Source organism: Miniopterus natalensis, chromosome 10, assembly GCF_054644295.1.
Source record: "Miniopterus natalensis isolate mMinNat1 chromosome 10, mMinNat1.hap1, whole genome shotgun sequence".
Lineage (NCBI taxonomy): Eukaryota > Metazoa > Chordata > Mammalia > Chiroptera > Miniopteridae > Miniopterus > Miniopterus natalensis.
Genome location: NC_142090.1, coordinates 83,824,426 through 83,840,657, shown reverse-complemented (window position 1 = coordinate 83,840,657; position 16,232 = coordinate 83,824,426). Strand labels below are relative to the sequence as shown.

The 16,232-nt window shown below is 56.6% G+C and overlaps 1 protein-coding gene across 1 annotated transcript in view; it reads left to right on the top strand.

The window, feature by feature from the left end:
• The first annotated feature begins 373 nt into the window (after positions 1–373).
• Positions 374–16,232, top strand: part of ABCA13 (ATP binding cassette subfamily A member 13) — a 77,431-nt gene continuing 61,572 nt past the window's right edge. Inside the window, exons 1-8 of the mRNA XM_087820881.1 lie at positions 374–442; positions 2,748–2,841; positions 4,301–4,424; positions 8,513–8,664; positions 10,449–10,477; positions 11,243–11,406; positions 12,492–14,362; positions 14,871–14,989. Coding sequence (XP_087677007.1) covers positions 374–442; positions 2,748–2,841; positions 4,301–4,424; positions 8,513–8,664; positions 10,449–10,477; positions 11,243–11,406; positions 12,492–14,362; positions 14,871–14,989 — 2,622 coding nt within the window. The remainder of the gene's footprint in view (positions 443–2,747; positions 2,842–4,300; positions 4,425–8,512; positions 8,665–10,448; positions 10,478–11,242; positions 11,407–12,491; positions 14,363–14,870; positions 14,990–16,232) is intronic.

The following is a 16,232-nucleotide window of genomic DNA, read 5'->3' as shown; positions in this document are numbered from 1 at the left end:
CAGACGCCGGCTCCGCCCGCTGCACCCTCCGGTCCCTGAGCACTGGTCCCAGCCCTTTGGGAGAAATGGGTGCAGGAGGGGAGGGGGGAGGGCACAGCAGCACCGCGACCTTGACTGTGACCTTGACCCACGGGCCCTCTGTCTCCCCAGCGGTGTGTGCTCTGTGTGCCCGGGCTCAGCCTCCACCCTGGACGGCTGGGAGGTGAGGTTTCTCCCGAGCTCAGCAGGAGGGACACCTGATCCGCGGCCTGCAGAGGCCAGCGATCCTTCTCGCATCACTTGCCGTCGTTGGGGTTGACCAATGAGCGCGGGCGCCGGGCCAGGCCTGGGCATATAAACCCCGGCTCTGGCTTCCCCACCCAGAGGCAGAGGCATGGGGCCGGCCTGGCGCCAGCTGGGAGCCCTGCTCTGGAAGGACTGGCTGTGCCGATGCAGGCACCCGGTGAGCGAGGCCGCCTGTCCCGGGCCCTCGGGGTGGGTCCTCCGGGTGGGCCCTCGGGGTGGGTCCTCGGGGTGGGTCCTCGGGGCGGCTGGGGCTGCGCCCCACCTTGCAGGGTACGGGGAGGCCGGGTCCCTCAGGGCCAAAGTAGCCGAACCCCGGGACCAGAGCGAGACAGGCTGTGGCATCGTCAGGAAAGAGCTGATTCAGAAAAACTCTTTATAAAAATAAAGGTGGGAAAATCAGCTCTAGTGGCTGTTCTCGGCTCCTTGTGAAAACTGTGCCTTCCGGCCGAAAGGACAAGGTCTGAGATTAGTGCGTAGACGGGCGTCCTGGGCGCCCACCCCAGGGCCTGAGGCTGCCGTGTGGGTCCCCGGGGAGGGCGGCAGGGCCCCGGGGTTGCTCTTTCCTGTCCCATCGTTAGCGTTGGTTCACCTCCTGTGGACACCGTACCAGGTGACGGGGCAGCACCCTCCTCAGTGCAGGGGGGCCGCTCAGGCCAAGCTCGGGCTAGCGCGAGGCGAACCCCCCCCGCAAGCGTGCGCCCCAACCAGGGGGGAGTCAGTGCTTACGAATGACGACGGGCCGGCCTTCATTTCCGAGGCTGCTGGGCTGAAACGAACCCCTGAAAACGCCGCCTTTCCGGGGAGGCAGATCTGCGTGGCGTGCACATAATTTCTGACTCAGGTCCACGCTTAGCACACGGGGGTTTCTGCCGACCGGTTCCTCTGTGTGAAGAAATTCTGGAATTGACATTGAATTCCATTTTGCTGAATTCTCATGTCCCCTCAATTAAAAAAAATATATATATCTTTATTGATTTTGGAGAGAGGAAGAGAGAGAGAGAGAGAAACATCGATGAGAGAGTCATTGATCGGCTGCCCCCTGCAGGCCCCCGACTGGGGATCGAGCCCGCAACCCGGGCCTGTGCCCTGACCGGGAATCGAACCTTCAACCTCCCGGTTCCTGGGTTGATGCTCAACCGCTGAGCCACACCGGCCGGCTGCTTGGGATGTTTAAATGGCACAGCTCTCCCTGGTGGCTTGGACCCCAGGGGCCACCCCGAGCCCAGGGAGAAATACGCTGCTTGTGTCACTTGAGTCAACTGAAGGGAACCCCCCGAAGGCCCCCTAAGATCACGTTACCTCCTGTGCTCAGCGTGGGGTCAGCTGTAACCTGCCCCCCCACCCCTTCCCCCGTCAGGGAGGCTGAGCCGTAGGTTCACGGCTCTCGGGTCAGACTCATGTTGTTCGAACCCCTTTTCTTGCCATAGTATGAAGTTTGTGCTTCATAATACCCTGGGAAAGTCTCTTCCCGGGCGAGGTCGGCATCCACAGAGCCCTGAGGACACAACAGACTTTCAGGCTGAGCGCAAAGCCCTTGTTTCCACGGACCCGGGGCCACGGGCTCACTACACGGGTTCCCCCGGCTCCCTGGATGTTCCAAACCCACCACAGCTTTTCCTTCTCTCGCCGCCAGTGAGGCTCCGCACCAGCTCCTCCCTCCAAAGAGTTCCTTTTCTTCTTCACTCGTTTACAATTTTATTGTTTTTGGGTATCGAATGTTTTATTTTTTGTCGTTTTCAGTTGCAACCCAAACCACGTGCTACCTGAGCAACTCAGAGGATTAAAAAGTGGGTTTCAGCCTGGTCAGCGTGGCTCAGTTGGTCGAATGTCGACCCAGGAACCAACAGGACCCGGGTTGGATTCCCCGCCGGGGCACATGCCAGGGTTTCGGGCTCGATGCCCCGTAGGGGGCGTGCAGGAGAAGGCCGATCGATGTTGACGTTTCTCATGGATGCGTCTCTCTCTCACTTCCTCTCTCTCTAAAATTAATGAAGACATATTTTTAAAAAATGGGTTTGAACTCAGTGTGTACGATGCTCTGTTTGAGTGGATGGAAACTCACTCATTTCGTCTGCAGGCCTGAGATTCAGTCCAGGCTCCCTCACAGCTGGATCAAGGATACGGGGCAAACTAGCCGGGTCCCTGGAGGCCAGTGCGCAGAGCTGGCCCCTCCCTGCCCGTCAGGAGGGTGGAGCAGTGGATGAGCGAGAGCTTGTAAACGAGGGGCCCTGTGCATCCCGAGGGGAGCCTGCCTCCGGGCTCTGCTTCCTTTCCTTCCATGAGTGACCTCCTCTGTGGTCCCCCGTCTCCCACAATTGTTCTCAGAGCCCCATGGTAGGGATGGCAATGACCTCTGGTAGAGGAGGCTCGGCCTGGCCAGTGTGCCAGTTTTTAACAGATGGAGAGGCAGTAATGCTTTGTGATTTATTCAAGCACTAATTATTTTTGGACAACTTCCCCAGGTCCTTTCCCTCGCTGAATTCTTGTGGCCATGTATCCTGTTCACGATTCTGATAGTCCTTCGTGTTCAAGAACCTCCCAGACATAGGGACAACTGTAAGTGTCACTTTGATGACAAACCTCCAGAGGAAAAGTGCAGCACTCTTTCTTCTGTCCTTTAGAAACGCTGAGTTCTGAGCAGGAGGCCTGGGCAGGGTTCCGCTATAATATCACGATGGCTGTAGCTCTGGGGCACGTGTCTGTGAGCATCGATTTACATTTTTTCCTTTTAGGAATAATATTCAAAGGTAGATTTATTCTCCTAAAAAGTTGCCTCAATGTGGGCACCGGTATGTGTGCCATTTATAGGGACAGAAAGAGCAGAGGAAGAGGTAAAAGGTGGATGCACATCAGCTCACCCACCTGGTACTGATGGTGGTGATGAAGGAAAAGGTGATGATGGTGTGATAATGTGATGAGGGTGATGGTGATGGTGATGATGGAGATGGTGATGGTGATGATGGAGATTATGGAGATGATGGTGATGATGGAGATGATGATGATGGTGATGATGGAGAAGATGGAGATGATGGTGATGGTGATGATGGAGATGATGGAGATGATGGTGATGGTGATGATGGAGATGATGATGATAGTGATGATGGAGATGATGGAGATGATGGTGATGGTGATGATGGAGATGATGGAGATGATGGTGATGGTGATGATGGAGATGATCGTGATGGTGGTGATGATGAAGGTGACGGTGATGATGGTGATGGAGATGGTGATGGTGATGATGGAGATGATGATGGCGATGGTGATGATGGTGATGAGATGATGATGAGACGATGGAGATGGTGATGGTGATGATGGTGATGATGAGATGATGATGGAGATGATGGTGGTTAGGATGATAGTAATATTGATGATAATGTTGATAATGGGATGATGCTGGTGATGATGACAGTGATGGTGAAGATGATGTTGATGATGATGGTGATGGTGAAGATGGTGATGATGATGGTGATGTTACTGATAAACCATTATTGATAAATTCCTCTGCTCCAGGGGCTTCTCAGAAAGACCATTTTGTGTTTCTGGTTTGCAACCTCAGTGGCATCACTCCTTGAGAAATGAAGGCCTGTTTTGTTTCTATCAGACTTATGCCCCTTGAACTATAGATATGGCTGATTCTGAAAATGTGACACGAATGAAGGATTATTAAGGGGCGGGATTCATCTAAAACAGTATGTCACTATTCCAAATGGTGAATTAATTTACTTATTCAGTTGGCAAATACGTATCGAGTGCCTTCTGTGTCCCGGGCCTTGCTGAGAATAGAGTGGCAGACAGGTGTTTTCTCTGTCCTCACAAAACTTATCGTAAGGCCGGATTATGACAACACAGCAGGAGAAGTGTCATGGTGGGGCTCCCACGGGGGACCATGTGAACACATAAGAGAGGATTAGTGATACAATAGCGTGACACCCACGTTACCGTTCTTGCTCTCAGTAGGTACTGCTTTCCTGCAGCCAGGTGTATGGACTCATTTCCTCCTTGCACCTGCATCCAGGTTACTTGCAGCCCCGGGACCTGCCCAGCGGGGGCGTTTTCCCCTTCATCCAAGGCCTTCTCTGCAACACCGGGGCCAGGTGCCGGAACACAAGCTACGCGGGGCCCAAGGAGCACCACTTCCAGTAAGAAGCACAAACACCTTTCAGAATCCGTGGGAAGCCAGGGCATAGAACAGGAGCGATGCTTTTAGTAACGCCTCGGTCATTTGGGACGGGTCGGAAGCCATGAGAAGTACAGACGTAGAGTTACAAGGAATCAGTTTTATTAAATTCAGACTCATATGATAGTGTCTTTCTACTGTTTAAGGACCAAAAAGCAGTTGCTGACTAGCAGATACTAGTTACATATAATGGTTTGTTTTCTTAGGTTAAGAATCTGACTTCAGAATGGCTTGTTTAGCCAACTGTTCATGTTGGTGCCAAGTGTTTGTTGGGGCCACCCACTGGGGTTTTCCTACTGTGTTGTTTTTGGCCTCAATCCTATTGTTCCGCAGCTGAGATAAAATGAAAACAGGGATCGTTTAGCTCTTTCTTTTTGGTCTGGCCAAACCTGGTGCCCTAGGGGACAGGCGTCTAGCTCTGACTCTCCATCTAAGCCACACCCGGGGTTGCCTGTGGCATCAGTTGGGATCAAAGACCAACAAGAGAAAGAGTGGGAGGTATTTTATGTAAGAAAAGCCAGAATAAAGGGGCATTGCCGCTGTGCCCCAGGGGTTGGAGAACCCGCCAGCTGACCGAAGGGTCATGGGTTCAATTTCCCGTCAGGGCTTGCACCTCAGTTGCAGGCTCGATCCCTGGCCCTGGTCGGGGCACGTGCGGGAGGCAACCAACGGATGTGTCTCTCACATCGATGTTTCTCTCTCTCCGTCTCTGAAAAGTAATGGAAACAATCTTGAGTAAGGATTAAAAAATAAAATAAAAAAGAAAAATTGAATTTATTTAAAGGAAAGGGGATGGGGCATCCAAAGGGAAGGGCTACCCAGCCCTGAGCCCGAGGGCACTGGGTCCAGGATGGCAGCAGAAGTGCACTCGGGACCGTGAGACAAGGAAGGTCACAGAGGAGGCAACGGGAGAGCCGGGCTGGGCGGCTCTGGCCACTGGGAAGCCGGAGAGAAGGGGCCTGGGAGACAGGCTCAGGCGGTGACCCCGGGACGAGCTGCTGCTGCCCATTGCTCCCCTGGTCGCACGTCTTGCGGGGTCCCCTCGGAGGGAAGAGGGGCGAAGGGAACGGCACAGCCGTGCTCCCCCGGGGCCTCGCAGTGCCTGAGGCCCGGGTGTGAGAAATGCAGGGTGAAACAGCGAAAACCTGTGAGGGCCCAGGACCGAGGACCGAGGACCGAGGACCGAGGACCGAGGATGGAGGGAGAGAAAGAGGGGCCAGGAAGGAGCGGGGCTCGCGCGGGGGCCAGCTGGCCTCTGGCTCTGACCCTGCCCCCCAGCCTTTCCCACCTGCTCTTGTGTTGGCTCAGTTGACCCTCGAGGCCTGAAGCAAACGCCCTGTTCCTGTGTCTGGGCGACAGGTGTGTGAAGGCCGGTCTCCGTCCAAGTCCATTGAAGCATTTTCACGGTTAGTTAGGCCTGTGAGCGCCTTGCCCTCTATAATCCCCCGGGAAGGTTCGCAGGAGTCCCAGATTTCACCCGGCCTGGGCGCGGCTGTGAAAATCCGCTTCCTCCTTCCTGGTTTTGCGGCGGAGCTTCCCCCCCTCCCGGCTCTGGGGGGGGTTGAGCTCAGACGTGACTCACGGGAGGTGTCTGAGGCTCGGTGGAAGCACAGGCCTCGATGCAGGACCGGAGGGTCCAGGCGCCGAAGCTCCCTGAGCAGAGCGGCCGCACACAGCCCAGCCCACGGGATCTGAGGAATTTAGCAGTTTGACCGCGGCGGCCCCGTTTTATTTCTCACCCTCTTGCTCAGTCTCTGTTTTGTAATTTTCCTGATTCCAGGGACCGGCTTCTTTACAGGTAGCAGAATCCTCTCTCTGCACCCAAAGCAGCAAAGAACGTGTTCCTTGTTCCTTATGTATTTATTTACTCATCTGGTTTCGATTTAGAGAGAGGAAGGGAGATAGAGAGACATGGGTGTCCCCCCAGGCACCCCAACTGGGGACCAGTCCCGCAACCCGGGGACGTGCCCTGACCGGGAGTCAAGCCCAGCGCCTTTGGGTGCACAGAACGGTGCTCTAACCATCTGAGCAACACCGGCCGGGGCGGCTTCTGGCTCCGTGAAAGGCTTTTCTGACATCGCGGGCCACTGACCTTGGGACTGACCTTGGAGACGGAACTGGGAGGGACCCACAGGTGTGTGTGACGCACAGCAGGCCGCGCCCCCAGCGCCCAGCTCCGCGGGGCCGGCCTCTCCCCCGAAGCCGAGTCTCAGCTGCCTCCCTCTTGGCACATTATGAGAACACGTGGGACCCGGTGTGTTCTGCTATATATTTTTTATTTGTAAATTTCCCCCCAATAAAATTTGCATTTAGGCCAGTTTTCTTCAAGGGGTTCTTCCCGCACCAGATGAACGGTGTGCGTGTGTTTTCCCCGCGTTTGGGTTGTCTCCCCACTTTCTTTCTTGTTGCCCCTGAAGCGCACGGTTTTTAATTCTGAGGAAGCCTCAGGCATGTGTTTCCTTTGGTTGCCCGTGTTTCGGCGTCGTCTCGAAAAGGCTTTGCCTGACCCCCAGCCGTGAAGGTTCACCCCCGTTTTCTTCTAACGGCTTTGCCCTTTGGATTCCACATCTGGGCCTGGGGTCCCCGTGAGTTGACCTCTGGGGGTGGCGTGAGGGGGGGGCCCATTCTTTGGCCTGTGGGCGTCCAGCGTTCCCCGGGGACTACATTTAATGTACAGATGAGTTGGGAAATAATTGATATTTTAACAACGTTGAGTCTTTTACATTTTTTTAAACTTATTGATTTGAGGGACAGAGAGGACGGGGGGGGGGACACACCACATGGGTTTGGCGTCCCTCCCATTTATTGGTTGATTCTTGCCTGTGCCCTGACCGGGGACTGAACCTTCGGCCCCTGAGTATCAGGGCGACGCTCTAACCACCTGAGCAACACCGGCCGGGGCACAGCCTCGGGCCTTCTAGGCCATGAGCACGACGTAGCTCTCCATTTAATTACATTTTCCTGTCTTTCGGGATTCATTTTCTGCTTTTACAGTTTGTTAAATCTACGTCTAAGTGGTTCCTGTGTCCTGGTATTTGTTTAAAAAAATTTTAAATATGCACAACCAGGCCTAGTGGTTTTTAGTGCACCCCTGAGGGTTTCTCACGTTCGCGATACCTCGCAGGAGAGACAGTCTCGCCGCCTCCTCTCGGCCTGGGTGCGTTTCCTTCTCTTATTTCGAGTTGACTGGATCGTCTGCATTTGGGTCCCGCCCCGTGAGGTTTCGCTGTGAGGCCCGGGGCCCAGAAGGAAGTGTGGGCACCTCCCAGGGGCCTTTTCTTGCCTCTGTTCACCCTAATCTCCTCGCCCTGCCTCTTCTTTACAACTCCTTTCATTACCCAGCGAAAGACCAAAGACCCGGGCCTGGGAAGGAGGAAATGATCTCCCTCCAAATCCGATTACGGCCCTGGAATTTCTCCGGTTCACAGTCTCTCACGCGTCAGTGTTTAACTCTGGATTTCCTGTGTATTTTTTCTGCCACTGTCTTCATTTTAGTAATAATAGTTCTTAATCCCATCTTAGGGACAAATGAAGGGCCTCCTGACATAATAATTGGAAAAGGAACATGAAACCAGTTCCTTTGACAGGAAACCTCCCTTCGAGGGGCCTCCCGTCTGGACTCTGATAATTCCGTGGCTCCCAGGGGAGTCCCGCGTGTGGGTGAAGCAGCAGGGCCTGCGTTTCCGTCCGCGGCTCCCGGGGGTCCTTTATGAAATGGTTATTTTGAACATTACAGATGCAATGACTGACGTTTTCATTGTGCTTCTGGAATCCCGACCCCTCCAGGCGAAGGCCCCGCACTTTCAAAGGTTTGGTTTGGGTGGAGCCTGGTGCAAGGGGGCGGCCCCGTGCTCGGCTCTCTCGGCCTGGCCCTGGCCCGGCCGTATCCATCCTGTGGCTTTTAGAACATTCTCTTGGGTTCTCTGGGCCTCATTTCTGCAAGTTTAATGGAAGACAACTTGATATTTGGTGTCAAGAGTCTTAAAAACGCCGAGGACACCTATTCCCATCAGGAGTTCTGCTGGCGACATTTCTTCTGTTTGCTTTAAGTTCTTCTAGGTTCCAAGCCACCGCCGTCCATCACAAGATCGAGGACGTGGGCTTCTTACAAGAGATGCAGGACCTGGCCGATGAGATTTGTGAGACGATGGACAAGGCAACTCACCTGAAAAAACTTTGGGCGGAAACACCTGAGGCTCCAGGCAAGTAAATGTCTCCCACTGTCAGCCCCTCACCCGGACACAGGCTTGGGCTGTGGGGACGCACAGTGTCCTTAAAGTCCTGTTGACAGGGTGGCCCAGGCTGTCCTCGTAGGGCCTAGAGAAGGCGCACCCTCCACGTGTGAGGCCCAGCGCGGAGGGGTTTGTGGGGGGCGGGGCTGGACTCCCGCCACCTCCCCCAGGTGGCACCTGGGGCACAGCCTTCGGGGCTGCAGCCCATCCCTGCTCATCTGGGCAGGGCCCCCTCCACTCTGCCCTCCTTTCCTCTGTTGCCAGCTTCCTTCCTCATTCCCTCTCCGCTTTTAACTCTGACCCCGCCTTGCACACACACACACACACACACACACAACGCACATGCACGCACACACGTGTGCACACGCACACATATGCACACACATGTACACAGATGCGTGCACACATTCACACATGCACGCACACGCATGCACACGCAGGCTGATCACTTGACTCCTGTAGACGTGGGTGGGTCTTTCTGTGTTAGCAGCACTTCGTGCTCTTTGATGCTGGGGCCTCGGGGGGGGGGCAGGTCGTTGCCTCTCTTCACACGGCTCAGTTGCTGCCTGCAGACTCCGTCCCTGCGTTGGGGTCACAGTGACCCTGTCCCCTCTACCTTCTTAAACACAACCCCATCCAGGGTTGCCAGGTAAACTATAGGACATTCAGTTAACTTTGAATTTCAGGGAAACAACAAGTACTTCTTTAGTATGACTATGTTTTTATTTGCTAAATCTGGCAACCCTGAGAACCCCCTTCCAATTTTTTTTTTTTTACAAAATTTTGTTTTCCTCTTATGGAGAAATACAAGAAATAGAAAGTTTGGCAGGAAAAGGAAGGAGGTGACGTTATATGTTATCCCTGAGGGAGAAATGGGCACCTCTGTCCAGGGTGCAGTGGGGCCGGCCGACTCCACGATGGGCCAGATGCGTTTCCCAAAGACAGGACTAGCTTCAAACACGAAATGTTTGACAAAATTTGTTTTTCAAATGAGATTTTCCGCATCCTATTAAAGGGGGAGTAATGTTTTGAGAGCCAATCTCACTTGATTTTTTAAAGAAAATATGTCTGTATTGATTTCAGAGAGAGGAGGGGAGAGGGAGAGAGAGAATCATCAGTGATGAGAGTCATTGATCGGCCGCCTCCTGCAGGCCCCCCACTGGGCATCGAGCCCCCAACCCGGGCCTGTGCCCTGACGGGAATCGAACCCCGATCTCCCAGACCCTACGTCGACGCTCAGCCGCTGAGCCACGCCGGCCGGGCTCATTTGATTTTTGTTTTCACCATTCGAGCCAGTTCCCGTGCCCAGCGCGTGAGAGAAAATCTCTTCTACTCACAACACGCGCCTGCGTTTTCTACACTAAGCGACTCCGGTTCTCCGCAGACACCCCCGGGGCTGAAAAATCACAATTTCGCTTTTGCCCCTTCAGCTTCTTCCTCCCTTTGCTTTCCTGTCTTTTCCCTTCACGTTCTCCGTCCGCCCCGAGCGGTCACAGTGCCGGTGGAATGAGAGATTCATCGAAGTATAATTTTCCTCCAAATTGCGGGAACCTGGGTCGCCGGTTTCCCCCAGGACTTCTCTCAGTACCAACGCGCTCTGGAAGGAGAGAGGCTGTTGACGCCCGGCCGGCCTGTCGTCCGACGGGGCGGGGACCCCGTGTCCAGCCGTTTGATTTCGGAGCTGAAACAGGCACCCGGCGGACGCGTTCTGGCTGCCGGCGGAACTAACGTGTCCGAAATCTTCTTTATCGTAGGCTCTCCTCAGGGCTCCGGTTTCTTGTCGGTAAGTATCGTCACGGAGGCTTGAAGCGTGGTCGTCAGAGGCGGGAAACAGGTTTCAGCTCCTGGTTTATCTTCCGAAGCAGCAGACGGGCCCTGAGCCTGGGGGGGTGCACACCCCGGGGAGACGAGAGGGGCTGGGAGCAGCAGCTCCATGGCCTCGGCCAGTGGGTCCTGCCCTCGGCCAGCGGGTCCTGCCCTCGGCCAGCGGGTCCTGCCACCACCACCCGCGCCCCGTGGCCATTAGAAGGGGCATCTCTGCTTCTCCGAGTCTCATTCCCTCCCCACCCGCCTGCCGCCCCCATAGGCAAAGAAAACCTGGCCTGACCTTTCCTATTCCGAGGATGTGTTGGCAAAGCACTCGCTTAGGCGTCATGTTTTATGAATGTTTCTCCAGACTGAAATTTTAGTGGTTGTGCCACCAAAACCAGCTCTTCGGGAGGGTGGTGGGGCCGTGTGTGTGCAGGAAGCATTCAGTTACCGACATGGCGTCGCTCAGGGTTCGGTTCAGCTGCTAGAACAGAAAAAACCCACAAAAAACACCAAAATTACAAACGCAGACGGCCGCGTCTCCGTCCCTGTCTGAGCTTTCGCAGCACTTAAAACCCAGCCTCGCAGAAGCATTTTAAAATCTTGCCTGTCCACCCGACGGGCGTATCAGGCAGCCTCCCCCCAGGGGCTCTATTTTCTTGCACCTTTGCGGAGACCCCCCCATCATTTAATTGATCAACAACACGGAAGAGGGGAACCCCTGGTGTTTTTCCGCCAGGCAGACCTCAGCACGACGGAGGAGGTGATTTCGACGTTGGAAAGCCTCCACCGGCAGCCCCGGGTCTGGGACTTCCTACTCTCACTGCCCAGGCTCCACGCAAACGGCGCCGGCGCGGAGGAGGGCCCCCGGGGTGCAGAGCGCCTCCTCCAGGCAGCCCTCAAGTAAGACGCAAGGAAAGCGGGACTGAGGGTGGGGGTGCGGGCGTTTCCGCCTCACTTTTTACTGGGAAATGTATGCGTCTGAGCAGTTGTTTGACGCCAGGAAAAGTGCAGAAGGAGGTGGTCCTGAGGTGGCCGGAGCTCCTGTGTCTCCATGGGGCCCTCGCGTCCCCGAGTCAATGCTGTTCCGAGCACGGTCTCCTCGATTTAAGTTGTTTAACGTGAGGCCGTGAACAGTTCATGGGCCCCCACAGCCTCCAGTGGTCGTGTTTACGGCTGCGTAATATTCCACGTGGAACCACGTGGGCGGAGGGCCCGCTAGTGGGGACGATGCCTGAAGGGCCAGCATCCGGGATTTTAGGTTTTACGCCTTTGACGTTTGCTTCAAGACAAATTCATTTATGCGTTTCCTGTTTCATTTTTTTCTTATTTCATGAATTTCTCCTTTTATCTTTATTATTTCCTTTCTTCTACTAAATTTAGTTGGCTCTTCTAGCTTCTTGGTTTTCAGATTTTCTTCCTTTTTAATAGATGCTTCCAAGGCCCCGGCGTCCCCGCGACAAGGAGCCCTGGGTTCCCTCCGCCACGGTCATAGTCGCAGCTTTGTCAGCAGTTTCTAAGATTTTCTAACTCGAAAGTCTTCTCGCACTCACTGTGATTTCTTCTTCGACTGGTCGTTGTTTAGAAGCAAATTGCGCAATTTCCACGGAATTTGGGGGCTTTTCGAGTTCCTTGAAAAACGCTGATTTCTAGTTTTATTTTAGTGAGAGGACGCACTGAGTGTTTTAGGGTTTTGCGTTTGGCGAGAGGAACTCGACGGCTCACGCGGGCGACCGTGGCAAACGCAGGTGCTCGTGGGAGGAAGGCGAGCTCTGCGGGGGGCAGGGGCGCATGTGCCTCCACTGGGCCCCGACACCCTCCAAACGCCCACGTTCATTTAATCCCTGTTGGGAAGACACGTCGTCTCGCAAACATTTCACAGCTTTTCCTCTAAATAAATCTGAGTATTATTCTGAAAATGGGTAGGTGGGACTTTCCTTGAGTTCATCTGTTCCTTCCTGACGCTAACAGCTCTGCTTCGGCCGTAGGGTCTTCAGCTCCCCGAGGGGCCGTCCAGCAGCGGGGGGAAGGTCGCAGGCCCTCGAGGACGGGCCAGTGGACTTTCTCCTGTTCTCCGTGGACTTTCTGGGGAAGCTGTTGCTGCCTGACCCTCTCCGCTCCCCCGGCGACCCCACGGAGACCGTTCTGAACGCGGGTCATTCGGGGGACCACCGCTCGGGGGCTTTAGAGAGGGAGCCGCCCGGCGCTGACCCTCAGGGGCTTCGGGAACTTGGCAGAGAGACGACCGAACACACGCAGACCCTCGGGGAGGAGGCGTCGGGCGCTCTTTCGAGATTTGCAGACACGGCGCTTTCTGCGGTCAGCCCCCGGCTCCTGGCGGTGCGGGCCGGCGGCATTTCCAAAGGGGAGCGCGCGCCCCCGGAGCCCCCGCCTGCGCCTGCAAATCCGTCTCTCCTGCGCAATGAGAGGAGCCTGGGGGAGACCTGGAGCTCCTCCCGGGTGTTCCGCCCGGATCGGCCCGAGTCCCCGGCTGTGACGACGGGCTTTGTCCATCTGAGCGAAGCTGTAATCCGGGGCCTCTGTGACCTGGGGCTTCTGCGGCCGGAGCAGGCCTCGGGCGCCCTGGGCGCGCTCGCCGCCGTGAGGAACGCCTCCGGCCTTTTCTCAGCCCTCCCTGGACCCCAAAGGCAAGACTTTGATGACATTTTGACCGACATATATCGAAATGTCTTTAAAGGCCGAGATCCGGCTTTTCTTCTGCAGGTTTGTTCTTCCTATTACCAGTCCGTCGGCGGATCCTCGGGCACCCCGAGCGGCGGTTCTCTGCTGTCTTTCGTCGCTCACATCTTGCAGCACGTCCTGGAGATCACGACGCCGTTTAACGCTCAAAACACCAGCAGAGCATTTGCGTTTTTACACGAGACGGCGGAGCTCCTCGCGGGGCTTCCTGAGGCGTCTCACTGCCAACAGCTGCTCCCCGTTTTCAGCTTCGTGGAGCTTCAGGCCGGGTCCCCGGTGTCCTCGGAGGGCCCAGGGTTGGACGCGGTCCCCGCTGCCCTGACCGGCCTCAAGCACCTGCTCCGCGTGGACGGAGGTGTCCGCAGGTCATTGTTTCAGCACCTGAACCGGCTCCTCAACAGCTCGGCGGGAGCACCCGTGGGTGACGGGTCCCTCGCTTGGGGTGATAACGGCTCCTCTCCTGTGAATTGCTCAGTAGGTGGGGGGCCCCCGATTACTCCCCCGTGGGCGCAGATTCTTTCAAACCTCTCTGCGGACGGCGGCGTGTCCAGCGGCCTGAGGGCCCTTCACTGCTCCATTTCGTGGCTTCGGGCGTGGACGGAAATCTGGGCAAGCGCGGCCCAGGCGCTGGAGCTGGACACGGACGTCTTCACGGCCCTTCGCGCGGGCCTCACCCAGCTTCTGCGTGACCTGGGGATGGAGGCGGGAATCCCCCGGAGCTGCCCGCGGGCCCTCGCTGAAGGTATCGCCGCCTTCATGGGGCGAATCAACAGCGTCTCCGGAGAAGGCGATTCTCAAGCCGACCTCCTGGCTCGGCCGGTAAACCAAGAGCAGCCGGCGGATTCCTCAGCTGCGCCGTCGCTTCTGGAAAGCGTCCTGGTTAATTCCATCAGCGGCTCTCCAGGCGCGGCCGGGAACTTAAGTGACCCCGACCTTCCGACCGCGAATCCCGTTACCCTGACCTCGAGCCAGGCGCAGTCAGGAAAGGGCGCGGGGCCCCGGCTCCCCCCAGGAGGCGCGGCGGAGTCCGCGGGGCGGCCTTGGGGGACGGTCCTCACCTTGCTGGGAAAGGAAGCTTCTGAGGACGGGGCATCTCTTCCCCTGAAAGTCCTGCCTGACTCGACTGTGACCTTTCTTAGCAGTTCCACAGTAACTGCGGGTAAGCACGTGCTTCCTCCAGGTTTGCGTGATTAAAAATGAAATTTTCTTGCACAAAAATATTATTAAAATAAAGCATAAAAAGGAAAAGCCATGCTATTGTGGTTAACAACAGTGCGGCACTCGGCTGCTCTGAGGTATTGGGGGTGAAGGAGGCGGGTCCTCAGATCCTGGCTGCCAAACCCAGGAGGAGGGAGAGAAACCTCTGTGGTCTGGGTTCCGCCCGGACCCTGCGCCCCGGGCCCGCCGCCTGGGACCTGCAGGCCTCCTCCTCTGGCTGGCAGCTCCCAAGCTCCCTGCCCCCAAGTAAACCTCTTTCTGGAGGAAACCTTGGACCGTGCGGGTCTCAGGGAGGGAGCGGGTGAGCAGAGACGCCGTCCCCTGGGCTCGCCATGCCCTCGGGAAATCACGGGGTTCCTCCGGAGGAGGTGGCGTCTATGAATCCCGTTTTCACAGTAATAGCCCCAACGTTCACTATTTTATTATTTCTTCCTCTCGTCGTTTCTCAGACGTGAAAGTAAAAGACCTGATGCGGAACATCACCGCGTTGACCGAGGAGCTCCGATCTCTCCACATCTCAGATGGAACGGTCAACAGCATTCTGGAAGCAAATATTTCCCGCTCACAGGTACAGTGCGGCTGCTCCGGCCCTCGCCCCCCCACCCCCGGCTGGGGCCGTGCCCGTCTCCCCAGGCCTCCCACCGCGGGGCCGGGCGGCTGTGATCGGCGTCGCTCGGAGGCAGAAAGGAACCGAAGGGGGTCCTTGTGATGCCACGGCCCTGGGGTCCTTCGTTCCACAATGCTGGGGCTAGAAAGGACGAAACTGGTGAGGACACTTACTCCAGGGGTTCTCAAGCCCCAAGCACGACACCCCGACGTATCTACAGATAGGAACACGTGGGTGGAGGGCACCTTGCAGTCTGGCCTGTAGTGGGGCTGTGGTGACAGCAATGAGCAGCGACGGGCGGAGGCACCGCCGGGGCAGCTGAGATGCACGGTCAAGGCCACGCAGTAGGGGGTGCGGGACACACGGCGTCCACGGGGCGGGAGCAGAGAACACCGGGGTCCTCAGCGGGTGCTTTCTAGCTGCCCTTCCAGCACTTCTGGCCGGTCAAGTGCTTACGTTCCCTACGGAGAACCTCCCAGAAGGAGATGGCTCTCACGTGAGCGTTTTTATTCACGAGCCACCGGGCCCCGATAGGCATCGAATTACTTCACGCCGACTCTGGGTCATCGGTTCTAAATTCGAGCCCCGGCTGGCAGAGCAGCTGGTGAAGAATCAGTCTGCACCCAGAAAGGGGTAGATTGAAGCTGGGAGCCCGAAATTCAAACGGCAGTGTCACCAGGCTGTTTACGGTCACAGAGCGTCTGCCCTGAAGGAAAGACCCCGAAAGGCGGCTCCTTGAGCCCACAGGTGCCGGGGGGCGGGGACCAGGTGGGTGAGGAGGGCGCCCCGTGCTGTCCAATACGCAGCTGTGATCGGGCCCGGCAGCGGCTGGCTAATGAAGAGGCTGACTGCGCGCTGAGACAGGTCGGAGCCCACTTCCCGGCCCCTCTCGGGGGCGAAGTCTCCTGGTCGTGGGTCGGAGGCTGCAGCCTGACTGAGCGAGCGGCCACCAGGTGGCGCTGATGTGCTGCCAGGGAGGCTGTGCTCTGGGGGCCGTGCAGAGGGGCGCAGCCTGGGGGGGGGGGCGGCTGCCCCCTGCTCTCCTGCCCCCGTGTTTCTCCCTCTGCCTCCTCGACAGTGGACCACTGTAGTCAGCTAGTCGTTGGACAGTTAGGTCATCGGGAGGGTATTAAAAAAAGCTTGCGTTCCTGCCACTCAAACAAACGATGCCCCTGCTCGCTTTGATCATGAAGGTCGTCCAGGA